Source organism: Mauremys mutica, chromosome 4 (assembly GCF_020497125.1).
Source record: "Mauremys mutica isolate MM-2020 ecotype Southern chromosome 4, ASM2049712v1, whole genome shotgun sequence".
In the NCBI taxonomy this organism is placed as follows: Eukaryota; Metazoa; Chordata; order Testudines; family Geoemydidae; genus Mauremys; species Mauremys mutica.
Genome location: NC_059075.1, coordinates 108,663,928 through 108,681,217, shown reverse-complemented (window position 1 = coordinate 108,681,217; position 17,290 = coordinate 108,663,928). Strand labels below are relative to the sequence as shown.

At 48.6% G+C, this 17,290-nt stretch overlaps 1 protein-coding gene across 1 annotated transcript in view; it reads right to left on the bottom strand.

Annotated features, from left to right (window-relative positions):
* Positions 1 to 15,989, bottom strand: part of CTSD (cathepsin D) — a 34,192-nt gene extending 18,203 nt beyond the window's left edge. Inside the window, exons 1-3 of the mRNA XM_045014660.1 lie at positions 15,791 to 15,989; positions 11,474 to 11,630; positions 596 to 719 (exon numbers count right to left, since the gene is read on the bottom strand). Coding sequence (XP_044870595.1) covers positions 596 to 719; positions 11,474 to 11,630; positions 15,791 to 15,852 — 343 coding nt within the window. The 5' untranslated portion in view covers positions 15,853 to 15,989. The remainder of the gene's footprint in view (positions 1 to 595; positions 720 to 11,473; positions 11,631 to 15,790) is intronic.
* Positions 15,990 to 17,290: the final 1,301 nt, after the last annotated feature.

Below are 17,290 nucleotides of genomic sequence, written 5' to 3'. Positions count from 1 at the left end.
AGGGAACAAGGCTGCCAATGCCCAGATATCAGCACTGTGCTCCACTAATGCAACATCATCACAGGGCAAGAAAAGGGCTTGCTCTGGTGAGCCTGAAAAGTGCAAAATGTAAACGACTGCATCCTCCAAACCCCTGGGGCTGGACAAACTTAAGAGGAAAGAAAAAGGAAATTCTTATTTTGAAGACCTAGTGGCTACAGTTGCCAAAGACAGGGACCATCTCTGTGTATTCCCAGAGCTGTGTCTAGCTTAGCCATGCTACAGCTGCCTAAGCTGGGGAAGCCATCCTGGGAACTGGAGTGCAAATGAGAACACAAGAGAGCCCTACAGCATTCAGTGTTTCACTTGGGTTACTCTCTCCGACTGCTCCAGCTGGCCCACTCATGGGCCAAGAAGTCTGCCGGACAGACTTGTTTGGAGAATGCTGGTTGCCCTCTGCAGGCCAGGGGTTTCTCCCTCAGGTAGTCTGACCTTCTGTCCCTGGTTCACAGGGCGGCACTTTGGCGCCTGTACCAGATACGCAAGGAAATGCGAGGAATAGGAGGCTGTTAAAGGTCATGAGGCCAGGCAGCTACACAGTGCGAGAGCTACTTACAGCAGGCGATGTCCAGGAGGTTGCAATGGACAGAGGGCACCCAGAGGTTTGACGATCCAGTGTCAAAGACCACGGTGAACTTTTGCGGTGGCGTCCCAATACTAATCTCTCCGTAGTACTGAGCCTGAGGGAGAAGAGCAGCGCAGAGAGGAGTATTAATACAGACAAAAGTTTGTGGTGACAAGGAGAGTATTCCCGGGCACTCTCGCTCAAAATTGTATTGAACCAGATAATCCTCTGGGGTTGATGCATAAATAACTTAGTGGTGTAAAACTGCAATTGCAATCCCTACTTCCCCCCGCAGGAGCAGGGAATGGTGTAGACAAGTGCTGGCGGTAGCAAGCTCATAATCATTCCAGTACGGCCTCTTCCAGCAGGAATCATTTGTAGGGAAGGGCATAGTAATGTTGGCTGTGGTGAGCTCAGAGCGGCTCCAATCCCAGCCTCTCCCAGGAGGAATTAGTGTAGGAACACGGGCTGCGGTAAGCTCACAAGCCCAGATCCTCAACGGTAACTAGGAGCCTAACCCCCCACTGATTTCAGTCCTACGGTAGTCAGCCTCACACAGCAAGAATCACTGAAAGGAATAGCAGAGAATCCAACAGATACAGTAGCATCCAAATAGGTTACAGGTTGGGTAGGAGTCTCCTCCTCTCTCCTCCGTCCAAGGTGCACAGTTACAAAGTGCTGAAAGGAGGGATGGGCTTGTGATGAAAGCCCTACAGTACAAGTTATAAGGCCTGGGCTCTGTTTCCAGCTCTGCTACAGACTTCCTACGTGACCTTGGTCAAATCACTTAATCTCTTGGTGCCTCGGTTATCCTTCTGAAAAAAATGGTGATGGTAATATTCCCTTTGCCTGTCTTGTTCATTTAGAATGTAAATAGAGTCTATTTCTCACTACATGTTTGTACAGCACCTAGCATTATGGGATCAAGGTCTCTAAATCCTCTAGGTGCTACCACAACATACACAACAGAGGGAAATTCCTCAGAGAATACCTGGAAGTTATCACACAGACACCAGATGAGGCTACTTCCAGTTGTATTTTTTCTTTATTAAAGTGACTCTGTCATCTCCCAAGTACCCCACCTGCTGTCAGTTTTTAGTAGGTAGTAACTAACAGTGTCAGGAAAATCATGCGTGAAACAGAACAGGTCCTTCTAATTCAGTACATTAAACCCCTGCCTTCTCTGCTCGTCCAGGTGCCTCAGAATGTAGATGGGGCTGTCACCTCCCAGCTACTCCCAAGCATAGCAAAACCATACGTAGTCCCTTTGGCAGATGGATGTGCACCTCTGTGGAGGTTTTATCTTGTCCAGACAAGCCTGACATCCCTCTAGTTTCTTACCAGCTCGCACCCTCATTTTTTAAAAAACATTTAAATTTTTTAATATGTAAAACAAAGCGTCAGCCACAAAAAATTGGCTGCCCGCAGATAGTACCTTGGGCATCTAACTCCCTGAGCTGTTGTTCTAACTCCAACAAGTGTAAGTAGGGCTAGATTGCACTTGCTTGCTCCTGTGCACTGCGTAGGTAGATTTCCCAGGTTAGGGCCATTAAAACTTCAAATGAGCAGATGCTAATTAAAATAAGAAGTTTCTAATCCTTATGACAGTGAAGGGAACCTTGCAGATGTGAACCAAGTGTGTACTGATGCAGTGCAGTCTGTAGACAGCCAGCTCTGGTGCCTCTGCTGCTGCTCTTCAGTCTGCCAAGCTGCAGCAGAGTGAAACTGGACCACAGTTTTGCCAATTTGCATTGTTGCCATTCCAAGAATCAAGTCAGTTTCAGCCCTGCTGACACTGGGGAGAGCTGTAAGTAGCAGCAGAAGCATAAATTAATATGGAGCTATTCACTGGGCAGTGGAGGGGAGTCATGACTCAAACAGGCTGGGATAGAGGTAGAGTAGCAGGGAACTTTCCAAGCACCCTTGCAGCTTTAAAAAAAAAAAAAAAAGGCGCGTGAGTGAGAGAAATGCTCAGTTTCCCTTCCAGCAGGGAGGGGATAGGTGCAGTAGGGAATACACAATGATCACCTACTAGACCTGCAAGCCAGGGATTGCTATGAAAGAAGTCCTTGAGCAGGGATCAGAGACAGAGATTCCAAGTAGGACTCCCAGGAGCTAGACATGCGGCTGGCTTCTCACATGGGTAATGCCTTCCCTTAGTTCTTATCAGTCTTTGGCTAGACAAGACAGGTGAGGTAATATCTTTTATAGGACCAACTTCTACTGGCTACTAGTTTTATTCCAATGGCGCACAGAAGTCTGGAAAGATTTTCAACTCCTATTTGTGAGTGAGTGGGAGGGAAAAGATAAGTTAGGAAACTCAGAGAGACAGGATGATTTATTTGTTTATTGCAGAGAGGGGAGGGGGAGGGAGAAAGAAAGCAAAGACAAAAAATAGCGGGGAGAAGGCAGAGAAGTGGCAGAGGGAGAGAAAAGGAAGATTCTAGGCAAATGCTGAAGACACACCTCAATCTACTATAGGAAAGAAACAAAAAGGTGGAGTGAAGCCAGGAAGGAAACAAAGCTATTACAAAATGAAGGGAGAGGGGAGTAAGGTGAAAAATTATTAATTAGCAAGCCAACTGGCATTGTGACAATTACAGTGCACAAGAGTCCTATTCCCACACATTGCAAGGGGGAGGAGTGACAGCACAAGTATTTCCCACCCTGGCTGGGAGGTTTAGTCCTCAGGCTAGCAGGGATCAGAAACTTTTCAAGTGGCAGGTGAAGGAGAAGATCGTCCTGCTGAGCCAGGGGGAAGCCAGGAGGGAAGGAAGAGATTGCACTAGTTGTGCCTGCAGTTCTGAAGAGAGGGGGAGTGGGAGAGGTGTTGTCAGTGTTGTGAGGAAGAGCTGAAACAGCAGTTTAGAAGAACCTTGGAGTCTCGTTTATCAGCCAGCTAAGTGTGCGGGTGGCTGGACACCCTTGACCCAGTTAGGCCGGGCTGGTGCTCCTGTTCAGGCAGCGTAGATGGCATCCCCTGGCAGCAGCAAAATTTTGCTCATCATTATGGGAGTGACTGCGGGGAGGGAAGGGCAGTCCCCCTCCAGTTGGTTTAGGGCAGAAGAAAGTTGAGAGCTGGGGCAGCCCCTAGGTGTGAGGCACACAGATGCTCTGGGTTTGCTTACTCTGAGTGTCACAAGACGGAGGACATCTCCCAACCTTCCTAAAGTTAATTTCTGGTGTTGGGAACCATCGAGATTGGGGGCGGGGAGAGGGCAAAGGAAAGCCACACGCCATGGAAGCCACCAAAGCAAGGACTGCTGCACTGGGGGGAGGGGGTAAAATGGGGTCCAGACAAAGCTGATCTTCCCCTTAGCACCTTCCTGGACCCAGAACTGTGCAGGTAAACACCCTTCTCCCCCCCCCCCACTGAGGACAAGAGGACACAGATGGTAACGTCACCTGGCCCTTCCTTCCCCATATGGTCTTGGGGGGAAAATTGCAGTAAGAAATCGCCAGAGGCTCAAGTCCAGCTGGTAGGAGCAGGCACTGATGCAGCCAAAGCAGGGACCAGACATACCGAGACCTTCCTCTGCCCTGTGCTGATTGCTCCAACCCTATCTCACCTCCCACTCTCATCTTGGTTCACTCTACACCTGCCCCTCTTAGCCCTTTCTTCCCTGTCCTGCCCCCTCACTCCTCCCCCCCCCCCCGAATTTATCCTCTCTCAACTAAGCCCATAAAGGTCATAGAACGAGCAGGCCGCTTGCTGCCACCACATCGTTTTGATTTAGCTGGGATTGGTCCCGATTTGAGCAGGGGGTTGGACTAGATGACCTCCTGGGGTCTCTTCCAAACCTAGTCTTCTATGTTTCTAGGTTTACCTTGCTTGTGTGTTCTGCCCCTTCTCCCACGCTGCGCCTGTCTTGTCAATTTAGATTGTAAACTTGTTGGGGCCTCGACCATCTGCTATTCTGTGTTTGTGCAGTGCCTAGCAGAGTGGGGGCCCCAGTCTTGATGGGTCCTTAGGCACTACTGTAATAAACATGATTAATAGTAATAAAGGGAAGGCTGGGCAACTTAAAATAAAAGTCTCAGATGCTGATCCACTGACAATTTGCTCAGAGCAGTTTGCAGGAGCAGGACCTTAGAGGGAAAGCTATGAGGAAGGGAGGTCAATTTTTGTCCTAAAAAAAAAAAGCACAACCACCAACAAACAAAAAACACACCCCTGAAGCCCTTCAGGCTCCTGATTAAAAAGGACATTGCATTGGATAGCCAGCTGCAGTGAGGCAGTATCCTAAATATTTAGCAGTTTTGTAAAGCAGCTCGGATCACTAAGCAGTTAGTGATCCATTATAATAAACTAATGGGAAGACAGTGGTACGCTCTGATTATTGCTAGAACTCAAAAAAATTAACCCTTTGCCTGCACACAAAGAGAGATTAGCACGGGACACGTGCCTCACGGCATCAGTTTACAGAATCCTGAGCATGATTCTCTACTGTCTTGCCTCTGCTGTGGTCATTTACACTGCCCACAAGTGCTAGCCAATAAACACCCCACTGGCTTACAGTGGAGCAGGGTTTGTACAAGTATTGGGTACGGGTGTAAACGCCACACAAGGAGCAAGGTAGCACAGGATCAGTCTTCCCTTCAACAGTAGTTCTGGGAGACTGACCAGGAAAGCCAATTACTAGCAGCATGGCAGGGGGCTAAATGGAAGTGTAGCCAGAGCGCAGCAGGGCAGGCTGAATAACATGAAATGCACATGGAGCTATGTTGGCTTTTTGTGATGTTTTTGTTTTTTTAAATTCCCTTAACTGAAGAGGTTTCACACACAAGAACTCATCTGGTCAGAATAGCCCTGGGCCAGCTTTCCATTGGCTTGCCAGCAATACGCTGACTTGCAGTCACAAGGGAAAGCAGTGTAGATGGGCCAGTGACTCCGCACTTTCTGTGATTTTTTTACAATGTTTTTGGTTTTGCACAGTCACCATTGTCTGTCCAAACCCAGCACCCCTCAGAGATCACCCAACAGCTGTGCTGAGGATTTTCACTTCTTGGCATTCTTCCAGTGGGGAAAAGGAGCCAGTAGACAGTGAGCCGAAGAGCAGCTTACTTTAAGGCACTTCCTTAGTACTAGATGAGAATGACCTTGGCTCGATGCTAAGACCTCATCTACACCTTAGTCAGAACCAAGTCAGGGAACCCACTTACAACACATTTGTCTCATGACCAGATTACAAACACAGATACGTGTTGGTGTAACCAACACGTAACCATGTCGTAACTGGGTCAGGTGACCAAAGTGTTGTAACAGGTACCTGACTCGGTTAAAACACAGAAGTGGTCACAATCTTAAGAGAAAAAGCTCTTGGGCCTCTCTCCTTCATTTGATCTTCTGAAGCATCCTTCTGTAACCTACAAATATATCCCTCCACTAAGAGTGACAGATTTCCACCTTGTCACTGACAGTCACGGTCAAATCTCCTCCACATAACAGGCTATTTAAACTCTTGCACATTACCAGCCAGAGCACTGTAAAAGCCTAATCTGTTAGCAAGTCAACACGGTGGATGAGGTCACATCTTTTATTGGACTAGCTTCTGTTGGAGAGAGAGAAAAGCTTTTGACCTACCCAGAGCTCTTCAAGTCTTTCACCAACAGAAAATATTCCCTCACCTTCCTTGTCTTGCTAATATCCTGGGACCAACATGACTACATCACCACTGCAAATAGTAAGAAGACAGACAAGAAAAGCTTTGCAGACTCCTTCACCTCTGAAGGGAGCTTGAACTTTTAAAAACACATGCCAATCCTACAAGGTTGGCTCTGTAGTGAATTTGCAGAAAATCCAGCAAAGTACTTAAATGTGAACAGATACTTAAATGCTTTGCCGGGTCAGCCTCCGTCACAGGATGAGCTGGGCCTATGCCTTCAGTCACATGACCCTCTGTCACCTGATCAAAGTGCAGGCTAGAATTGGGGGCTTGACTCTTTGACAGGCCCAGCTCACCCTATGACAGGGCCACAGAACTTAGACTCAGGGTTTCTTTAAGTTCTGCTGGCTGCAATGAAGCCCCACCGGGGGGTTCTGGGACCGGGGAATTGCAGGAATGCAGCAGTACACTAGCCACACACCCCTGGAAGTGGGATGGGCGGCCCTCAGCTGGCCAGGCCAGTTCTATGCCATCTGGAGATTCCTAAGGGGAAATTCTTAAAGGTAGCCAGTTAAGCCGGCTATAAGATCGCACCAATCTAGCAGCGCAAAGTAAAGCATTCTCCATGTGAGCCATGATCTGGCCAAGGAACTAGACAGCTAAATGGATAGACCAGAACCAAATATACACTAGGAAACCCAGAGGAAGTACTATGTGCTTTAATACTGATGAGCTTCACTGAAGAGGTGCTTTAAGACCTGAATGCAAAGAGATACTGCTTCCCTCGGCCAGGGAGGCCATCCTAGGTGTAGGGATGCAGGAGAACTATGTTAATACAGTTAAGAAAGCCATGGAGATACCACCTGTCATGTCATTCTCATGACACCACCTACATCTCAATGCAGGGTGTGCAGTCTCCATTGTGCATCATGCCCAAATGGCTACTTCTGCTGAGGAGGTTTAGAGGCTCCCCCAGTCTCCTAGCACTTTGGGTGGGGTTCTGGCACACAGTCAGGGTCTCCCTACCTGAAGGCAAAGGCACAACTGCCCCTCCCCCACCCCGTTCCCCACTTTTTTGCACCAGAAAGGGAAAAACCAAAACAAGCCATTGGAAACACCACAAAGCTGACTTTAAGCCATGCTGTGTCCACTAACAGGAACAGATGCAGAGTATCCCTCTATGGGTCAATACCAGGTACCATTCTGTGCCATCTGTGGGCCACAAGCTCTGGGGGACGGAAACGCAATGAGTCACGGGCATCCTGGTCAGCAGGAACCAACACTGAGAGGGGCTTCTTGGAGAGACTTGGGCAGGATTTTCTGTCCATCTAACCAGGGGACACTGGCCTGGATTGGGGTGACAAGCGGTGATGAGCGGCAGAAGGAGGGTGTATTTCAGGGGATGGGGTGAAACTTTGTTATTTTAAACTCTTCAGGCATAGGGCATGCAAAACTGGGTGGGAAGGAAAGGGGGTATTGCCTGGAAGGAAAAAAGATAGAGGTGGGGGTGGGCTAAGAAAGACACAGCTGATATCATGCACAAGAACTACAGTGATCCCTTCTATGAATCCTCTCCCACCCAGTGGTTGTGCCTATGCTACGTGCTCTTTCACATGAAAGGATAGTGAGGTCTGAGCTATATCACTGCCCATCACGCTGACTAGTATTGTCTCATTATTTCCTTTAACCACCCCACGCTAGTCTGTTTCCACCTGTCGTCTCTGACCTTTTTCTTCGACTGTAAGCTCGTCGAAGGGCTTGGGGGCAGGGACTGTTGTTTTTGCTGTGTTTGTACAGCGCCTAGCACACTGGGGTCCTGGTCCATGACTTGGGCTGCAAGGTGCTATAGGAAGACAAATAATAAATCTGCCCTGCCACAGCTCCTGGGGTCCAGTGTTCTAGCCTGACATCACAAGAGGAGCACAACCAAATTCCTCTGACTTTCTTGTGACTTGAAAATAAACTGAAAGGGGGTTAAAATCATTTCTAGCAACAAGATTTGCAGATGGAAAAAACAGCACCTGAGAAGTGACTTAGTGTCAGCTCCTAACAGCCAAGAGATGAAGATGAGGAAAAGGTCTTTAAAAGAAGCAGCCAAAAATGTTTCGGAATCGCAGTCCCACCGTTGTGTAATCCGCACCTCCCTCTGTTTCGACATCGCTGATTAACCAATTGCGATGCCTCCTTGTTGATCCCAAGGAAGTTGGGGGAGGAAGAAATTGGAAATCTGACAAGAGCCCAGGGGGCCTGGGAGTGCAAGAGAAGAGCTGCCAAGACATTCCCGTTCCCAGGAGAGCGCGCCACATATGCAGGACATGGCACGTATGGTTGTTCGCAAGTCTGATGCCTTCAGTTCTGGGAGCTTTAAAATTCCACCTGTCTCGTAGGAACCAAGGCTGAATGGCCACTAAAATTTAGAGACTTCAGTTTTTGGGTGCCCAACCAGAGGCTAATTTTCAGAAGTGCTGAGCACCCACAAATTCAACTGAAGTCAATAGAAGCTGCAGGTGCTCAGCAACTCATAAGGGAGAACAAACAAAAACAAACAAACAATCAGGCCTCATATTCAGATTTAGGTTGCATGTTTAATTTGCAGCACCCAAGTTAGAAAAGTTTGGCATAACTAAACAGTCTAAATACACTGCTCCCCAGACAGAAGGTCAGGAAGGTCTGAAGAAGTGAGTGAGAGAAGGAAATAGGCCGTGGTGAGGCTAGCACAGCTGTGGGGGAAGAGGTGCGATGTGATATGAATCAAGAGCAGAAACATGGGCGGGGCCAGAGCTGGGCGGATCCTTGAGGGGCAGAACACTGCAGCTCCACTGAGCCCTGGTCTGGTTACATGCAGCAACTAACAGGTAACTTTCCAGGGGACAGCAGCGCGGCTACTAGGTAGTAGAAAGAACCTGCTTCAAAGGTGGGCCCTTCTGGAAGGCTTTGCTTGCAGTATGAGCCGAGTCATTTACTGAGGGTGGATAAAGCCCTCGTATGGGGGTCTCACAACAAGGCCCTGTTTGAAAACACCAGTCAGGGGGCCTGATCCAAAGCCCACTGAAGTCAATGGGAGTCCTACATTTTTAAGAACCAGGGATAAAGCTGGCAGGGGTTATTCAGCAGTATCCAGGCTGCGGAGGTGGGAAATTACCTCTATCCCAGCAGAGGGTTGCCTCTCCTACCCTCCCCTACCATTCAGATACCCATTGCCTCCCAGATGTTTGCCAGGCATTTCCTTTTCCATCCGCAAGGAAAACACTTGTGTAGATCCTGGCTGACAGTGTCACACACCAGCCCTAATCACATTGCTGATTCCCCATCTGATGGCCCAAGTTCACATCCCCGTTTTGTAATCTGTTTCCGGTCATGTGCCAAAAGGAGACTTCAGTAAACAATTGCTGCCTTGAATGCTTGGGGTTTGTCCTCATGCTAGTGTCAGCACCACTGGGTATCAAGGGGTTAATATTATAATGAGCAGATGTGCCAATGCCCCCTACTGTATGGGAGGACTATACCCATGTTTCATGGACCCTATACTGCTAAGAGCTAATGCAGGTTCCTCATAAATCCAAGAGGGGGCATTTCCTCTTGAAGTGGGTTCTGAACCTCCCTCCAGCATTCAAGTTACATAAACTCCCTAGCAAGGCTGAAGATAGGCAGCTTCCTGAATATCCAACATGTAATTTGCTCCATTAATGAACTACAAAGTGTCTGTGTGTCCAATGCAAACCCAGGTAGTGAGCTTTGATTAAAGGAACCCTGCATGCTCAAAATATATGCAGTGTTTTACCAAAGCAAAAGTGGCACGTATATTCTGTTTCTGGATTCCCTTATTACTTGACCCTCGTCAGTACTGCTGCCAATATATAGGTGGGTGTAACATCTGCCGTGTGATTTTCTTGAGTGCCCAATCTCAAGTGCACTTGACAAGCCAGACTTTCCAAAGAGCTGATGGCCATTTTGACAAGTGCTCAGCACCCCCAACTGGGGCCAGACTTTCAAAAACTCAGCGCTCAGCAGCTCCCATTGTGATACATATGGGCTTAGGCCCCGATCCAGCAAATCGTTTAAGCATGTGCTTAACTCTAATGGGACTACTCAACAGCTTAAAGTAAAGCACGTTCTTACATGCTTTGCTGGATCTGGGCCTCAAACAAACAGCAGCAAGAGTTCTTTTCATCCATAGATCTCAAGGCACTTTGCAAAGGAGATCAATATCGTTATCTCCATTTTATGGATGGGCAAATCACTTCCCACCTTCACTTTCCCCAGCAGCTCAATGATAGAGCTGGGTTCTATTTTTGGCTCTTACAGATTCCAGTCCAGTGCCCTGGCCACGACAGCTAGCAATACTAACAGCTACCTCTCCCTCCTGCTTGATGCATTCAGTGAAAACTACAATTTGTTATGCCCTTGCATCACAGGCAGTGGATTGTGGCACCACCAATCAGGTAAGAAGTTGAGAGGTCTGATTACAAAGGAGAAAGCTTCTACTGACAGTCATAAAGTTTGGGTAATTAGCAATGAGGGGAAAGAAATAGGTTACTGAAGCTGTGAAGACTGTTTTAAAGCTCTCCTGGGTGTGGCAGCGGGTTTATTAAAACTGCAAATAGCTGCAAATAAGAGGCACTTGCCCTTCAAACTGTGGCTCCTCCATTCCTTGGGAGTCTGCACCACTTCTGTGTACTTATGTAGTGCTACACTTAAAAGCCTTCTCCTCCCCCTGAAGTCAAGTGAGGCTTTGCTATTGATGTCTGTGGAAGGAGGACTGGACTTTAAGGCTCAGATCTTCAAAGGGAGTTAGGCAATCTGGACCTAAGGGGCTAATCCCTGCAACAGCTCTGTAAAGGAGGTGGTATTACCCTTTTACATATGGGTAAACTGAGGGAGAGTAAGGAGCTTGCTGCAGAATTGAGGCCCTGACTTTAGCAAGGTGAGTTCCCTTGGGAGTGGATTTCCACAGCACTGGATGAGAGTATAATGCGTCTGCAAACAAACATTGCCCATGTGCAGGGGCTGTCAAGGTCTGAGTGCGATTCAATATTCACAGCAAAGAGTCAGGTACTTGAGAAGCATTTGCAGCAGAATGAGTCAGCTATCACTGTGGGCAAGCAACTGCCTCTTTTTCCTGTCCATGCGAGCTGCATAACTGGTGCAGATGACAACAAGTTTCCAGGTTAATGGGAGACCTATGCATTGATGCAGGGAGTTCCCTGCAATACCATGCTGCCAAATAGAGCGGCGACCCTGCAGAATGAGCTGCTGTACTTACATCCATGTAGTTCTTTAGGGTCTCTGGGGTGGGCTCCTCTACGCCAGGCACGCCCAGCTTGTATTTCAGGAATTCGCCCATGGCATTCAGATCAGGGATTTCGCTTCCGGCTTCATTTAGGATGCGGCGCACGGAGGGGAACTTAGTCAGCGGGATTCTGTTTGGGAACCAAAGAAAAGCACGTTGCCAGTTAAAAGCAAGTAACCCTGCCAATACCCCACGACAGCATCCACCACCCCCACAGGCAGGGCTGGGCTCCATGCACAGCAAGTGATCGTCTGGTAAACAAGGAGCACTCAGAGGTTCAGTAGCAGTCTTACAAAAATCCAGAACATGCTGCTGTTTAATGTTCTGAGGGACAGAATTTCCCTCCTCCTCCTCCCCTCTCCCCAGGGTGACAGCACCTGTTTCTGTTGATCTGTGGCATACAGATAAATGCACACCAGGGCCTGTAGGCTTCTCAGGAATACATCTTCTGCTGGTGCAAAATGCCACAGTCCCATGGAAGTTAATGGATCGGCCAGTTTACATCAGCAGAGAATTTGGCTCCTAGTGTCAGCAAGTGCAGCTCCCAGCCAGGGCAAGCTTCGACAAGGTTTTTATTTTTCTGAAGCCTACTGTTGGGTCTTCTTTCTGGAGCCTTAATAAGAATACCTAGCGCTTGGTGCTTTTCACGTGTAGATCTTACAAAGGAGGTAACCGCGATTATCCCCACATATGGGGAAACTGAGGTACAGAGGCGTACTTGACCAAGGTCACACAGCAGGAAGGTGGCGGAGCCAGGAAGAGCACCCAGGTCTCCCAAGTTGAAGCCCAGTGCCCTATCCAGACAGCCATGCTGCCCGTCTCTCTCAATTCCCAAGGCCTGTGCATGAAGAGAAGCACTCATTGCTTTCCATCCGGGGCATGTCTACTACACTTCCAGCTGGGGAAGCGTGTGCCCTGAAGCTCAGAACAGCACCCCCAGCTCCTAGTGTAGACATCCCTGAATGAGCCAAACTTAGGGTGTGTCAATCCAGCATTTCTAGCATGAGCTGCTTCTAAGAGTTGGAAGCTCATCTCAATTTCAGCGGCCCACGTGAGTTTGTGTGTGTACAGAGGGGAGGTGGGCTACCAGCACCAGAAGAAAAATAAAATGTCAGGAAGTTTGGGTATCACCATTACTCCCTTCTCCTCCTTCCATCTTTGGGGGTACTTCCCTTGTTCTTTAAGGCCCTCTCCATACCAGAAGCAGAAGCATGCTAGCTCTAGCTATGTTCCAACACAGCGTTTTCATGACAAGCACCTGATCCAGAGCCCACCAATGTCAATGAAAGTCTTTCCATTGACTTCAGTGGGCTTTGCACCAGGCCCCCCATTAGCAGGGTGCTGGATGAATATAGAAAACAGACCATTCTTGCTCTGAAGGGCTTATAAAACCACATTTGGGGAGGCGGCAGGAGTGGCATATAGCGCTGTTTAGTCTGGGGAAAGGATTCCCTGTTCATTCGAATTAGTGAACCATCCTAACAATAGTCACTGATCCAGCCTCCTGATCCCACCATAGGCGACAACTTAGACTCATCTATTATTGGGAGTGGACTACATCCACCCTGATCGAACTGGCCCTGTCAACAACACTGGCTCTCCACTTGTGAGGTAACTCCCTTCTCTGCATGCGTCAGTTTAACAATGCCTGCATCTGTAATTTTCACTCCATGCATCTGAAGTGGGTTTTTTACCCACGAAAGCTTATGCCCAAATAAATCTGTTAGTCTTTAAGATGCCACGGGACTCCTCATTGTTTTTGTGGATACAAACTAATATGGCTACCCCCTGATACTTGACACCTTAGACTCAGACGAGCAACTGCAGTGTTCCCAACTGCTAGGGACGTCCCAGCACCACTGAACTCATGGCCCTCTGCAATTTCACTCAAATGGGGAATCACTCTAATGCTCAGGGCCCCTATGCTACTAATGAGCTTCTGCAACATCTGGAGCCAATGGTTTTGCTCAAGAAAGTTGCCTGCTCCTCCAGGTGTGGTAGCCAGTCTGCTCAAAACCATCCATTCCCATCTCCGCATGAGGCCATCCATTTGGACGCTGTTGCTTGTAAGGACTCTGCCAACTTCTTTCTGACATTTCTGTATTTCAGGCAGGGCTGGCTCCAGGTTTTCTGCTGCCCCAAGCGGCAAAAAAGTGCTGCGGCAGTGCAGTCGTGCCGCTCCACTCTTCGGCGGCAATTCGGCAGCAGGTCCTTCGCTCTGAGAGGGGCTGAGAGACCCACTGCCAAATTGCCGCTGAAGGCCCGGAGGTGCCGCCCCAATAGCGGCCGGAGTGCAGCCCCTTGGTATTGGCCGCCCCAAGCACCTGCTTCTTTAGCTGGTGCCTGGAGCCGGCCCTGATTTCAGGCCCTGTCCACACTGGGAAACTGACTGTGTTCTTGCAAGCTGTCAGGTACCAGGGCTGTACTGGTTGCTGATGGCCCGCAACAAGAGTATAATTTTGTTTAAACAGTTGTTGAAAACTGCTCAGAGTCCAGAAACAACTGAAGTACAGGAGGAGCTTTATGCAACAAATGAGAGCTCCCGTATCAGGATGTTTACCTATGATCGAAGAGTGGTAAAGACAGTACTTAGCTAAAGGCACTTCCTTTGTCGGTTATGGCCCAGTGCAGATAAAGAAAGTTAACACATTGACAGAGAGCTGATCACAGAAAATGAAATAAAGGAAGACAACTTACAGCTATTTTGCTTGTCATGATTTAGATCTTTGTAAACACTCCACTGAGGTTCCACTTGAGAGGACAACTATCCCAACTTGGCACTCCCTAGATCAGACTCCTGACTCCCAGAGCCTCATTCACTGCTGTCCAGCACCTAGAATAGTCATTTTCACCAGTGTGTGTGTGTTACAACTACTACACCGGACCCCCGCTAGAATGCAGGGGTTTGGATCCATGTGTGGTCCTGGGTTAACACGGGGACCATGTTATAGTGGGGACCGTGTTATAGTGGATTTCAATGAAGGTAATTAAATTTGAGATCCATGCATGGTCCTGCACTATAACCGAACTAGCGCTATAAAGACGCGTGTTCTAGCGAGAGTCTGCTGTATTCTGATTTCAAAGCATTTTACACACATTGCACTGTTGAAACTGACTATGCAAAGTGCAGGGCCACAATGAAACTGACTATGCAAAGTGCAGGGCTCCTAATGTGTCCAGAAACTCCCACTTCTGTATCACAGATCAAAGACAACAGAGTTTAACAAGAGGGCACATTGTTTCCACAACCCAAATCCTCCAGTCAAGAGCAGCTTGCTACCAACAAATCCCCCAAATTCAGTGCTCCCTAGTTCCAGAGTAAATGTATATGTTGTGAGGAGTTTTGTTTGAGGTTAACATATTCACCATCAGTTTCAGCAACAAGAGGAGAAAATTCATGACCACTAAATAAAACCTCAAGTCTTGATGAGGTCTCAGAAGTTCCATTGACCTTCACAGGAGCAAAACTTTCCAAGCCCTGATTTTCAGAAAGGCTGGGCACCTGCTATTGATTTCAGCTGGAATTGTGGGTGTTCAGCCCTTCTGAACAATCAGGCCCTGGGAAGTTTTGCTCCTGTAAAGGTCAATAAAACTTCTGAGAAATCATCAAGACTTGAGGTTTTACTTAGTGGTCAGGAATTTTCTTCTCTTGTTTTTGAAACTGACTAGTCAATAGGTACACCCTTAACTTCTGCTTAGCAGTAGTGAAACACTTTAAAGCACCCTGATGCCTCTTCAGAGAAACTTCATGAGCCAAACCATGCCCTTGGAGAGGCAGGTGCATCTCTGGGAGGGGGGAAAGGAAGCCAATGGAAAAAGGTCCATGCCTAGCCAAGGACCAAATTTTAGCTCATGATGAGTCAGATTTTTGTGCTTCTTTGCTTAATTCTCCCATTTCCAATCCTTGCCGAGGGCTGGATGCAGGGAGACTGTCTCTTTGGTCTGTTAGGCATTTACCTGAGTCTGCAGCTAATTCCTCACGTCAAGTCCTAATCTCCCCTCCCCCCGCCTCGCCCATGAGCTCATGATGGTAGAGAGAAATCGCAACCTCCCAAGAGCAAGAGAGACCCAGCTTTCCTGCAACCCTCACTAGTTACTGCAGGCAAGCCCAGGCAGCCTGGCTTCTAAGAAATATGCTTCCCTGGAGGCCTCAGCAGCCCTTTGGAGCAAGGGGTGAGCAGCTGCTGTTGCCATCGGGCTCCCCGCCAGCACCTTTGTTTACAAGGACCTCGCCCTGGGAGCCCCTAGCGCCTGCTGTCTATCCATGCCCAGCTGCAGCCCTTCCCTCACCTGATCAGCGCCGAGCATGGGACCACAAGGGCCAGGAGCAGGACAACGGCGCGGAGCCCCATGGCTGCTGCGGAGCTAGCTCCCGGCGTGACGGCTGCTGCAAACCGATCCGTGCGCCACTGCCGGCCCACACCCTCTGTTATCCAGGGCAGGGGATGACTGAGCACGGAATCCTGTGACTTTGGGATCAGCTGACGGGCTAAAATTGCAACCTCGTGTCACGTGATCACAGCGCCCGCTAGGGGAGGAGAAAGCCGGGGAAGGGATTTAACCCTGTAAACGCCACAATCAGGCGGAAGGAGGTAGCTTAGGGGTGTGTGGTGCTGGTGCCAGACTTTCCTTTCCAGCAGCAGTATTGCTAACGCAAGCATGCAAACAGCATGAGTCAGCCCCCCCTTCCCGCCGCCACAAACTATCATGAGACTGCCTTAGAGTGCTTTGCTGTCTGGCTTTTAATTTGGACTTTGGTCACAGGTTTCAGGCTTTTCTTTGTAGCCAGGAAAGCTCAAAACTTAATAATAATTAAAAAAGGGAAGAGTGAGCTGCTGGTGTACTCATACGGTTTACGAAAAACACCAAACGTGATAAGACTTGTGCTACGATTGCAAGAATTTGCAACACTGGTAGATAGATTGTGTCATGTCTACCTCCCACTCACAATCATATAAACTCCCTGTGGCAATCAGGGCAGCTGCTTGCATGGAAAGAGGAGATCAGGAAAGTATTTAATATAGTTGTACCTAGGGTGACCAGATGTCCCGATTTTATAGGGACAGTCCTGATTTTTGGGTCTTTTTCTTCTATAGGCTCCTATTGCCCCCTACCCGCTGTCCCGATTTTTCCCACTTGCTCTCTGGTCACTCTATTTGTACCTGCCTGTTAGTCTCTCTCATTGTATGCATAGTGTGCCCAGCCATTTCATAGCATTGTCATCAGCCAGGTGAGGAGGCAGTAGCCCACCATGGAAATAAGTCAGTGCGCACTCAGAGAAAATATGCCACAGAGCCAGAAGTTAACTGCATCTACCTGGTGGTGGGTCATTAGAGGAACCCCATTTGAAGAGACTGACTGCATAATGGTCCTCTCCTGTTCGAAACCGGTTCAGGGATGACCACAGGTGTCTTGGCAGGTCAAAACCTGTTGGGCAGATGGTTGGGTAGGTGGTGAGTGCGTGATTATTAATGACTGTCATCGCAGACCTCTCATCACACCAAGCAGATTCCACCATGTCTTGTGGTGGCACAAGTGACCATAAGGGCGCCTAGAAGACTGGTGAATTGGCGGGTGGTTGAAGAGATCAGAGTACAGAGGCAAGCTGCTGTTCTCACGGCTCGTGGCCAGGAGTAGGATGGAGGCTCCCTCACAGTGAAAATGGGGTGGTGCTACGTTTCTATGTATTGGCAGCCATGGTAATGGAGCTGCACAAAAAGTCCCCATAACGTGCATAGCTTTGCTAAGTTCTACATCAAGCAGCCTCATGTGAGACGAGCGACACCAGAC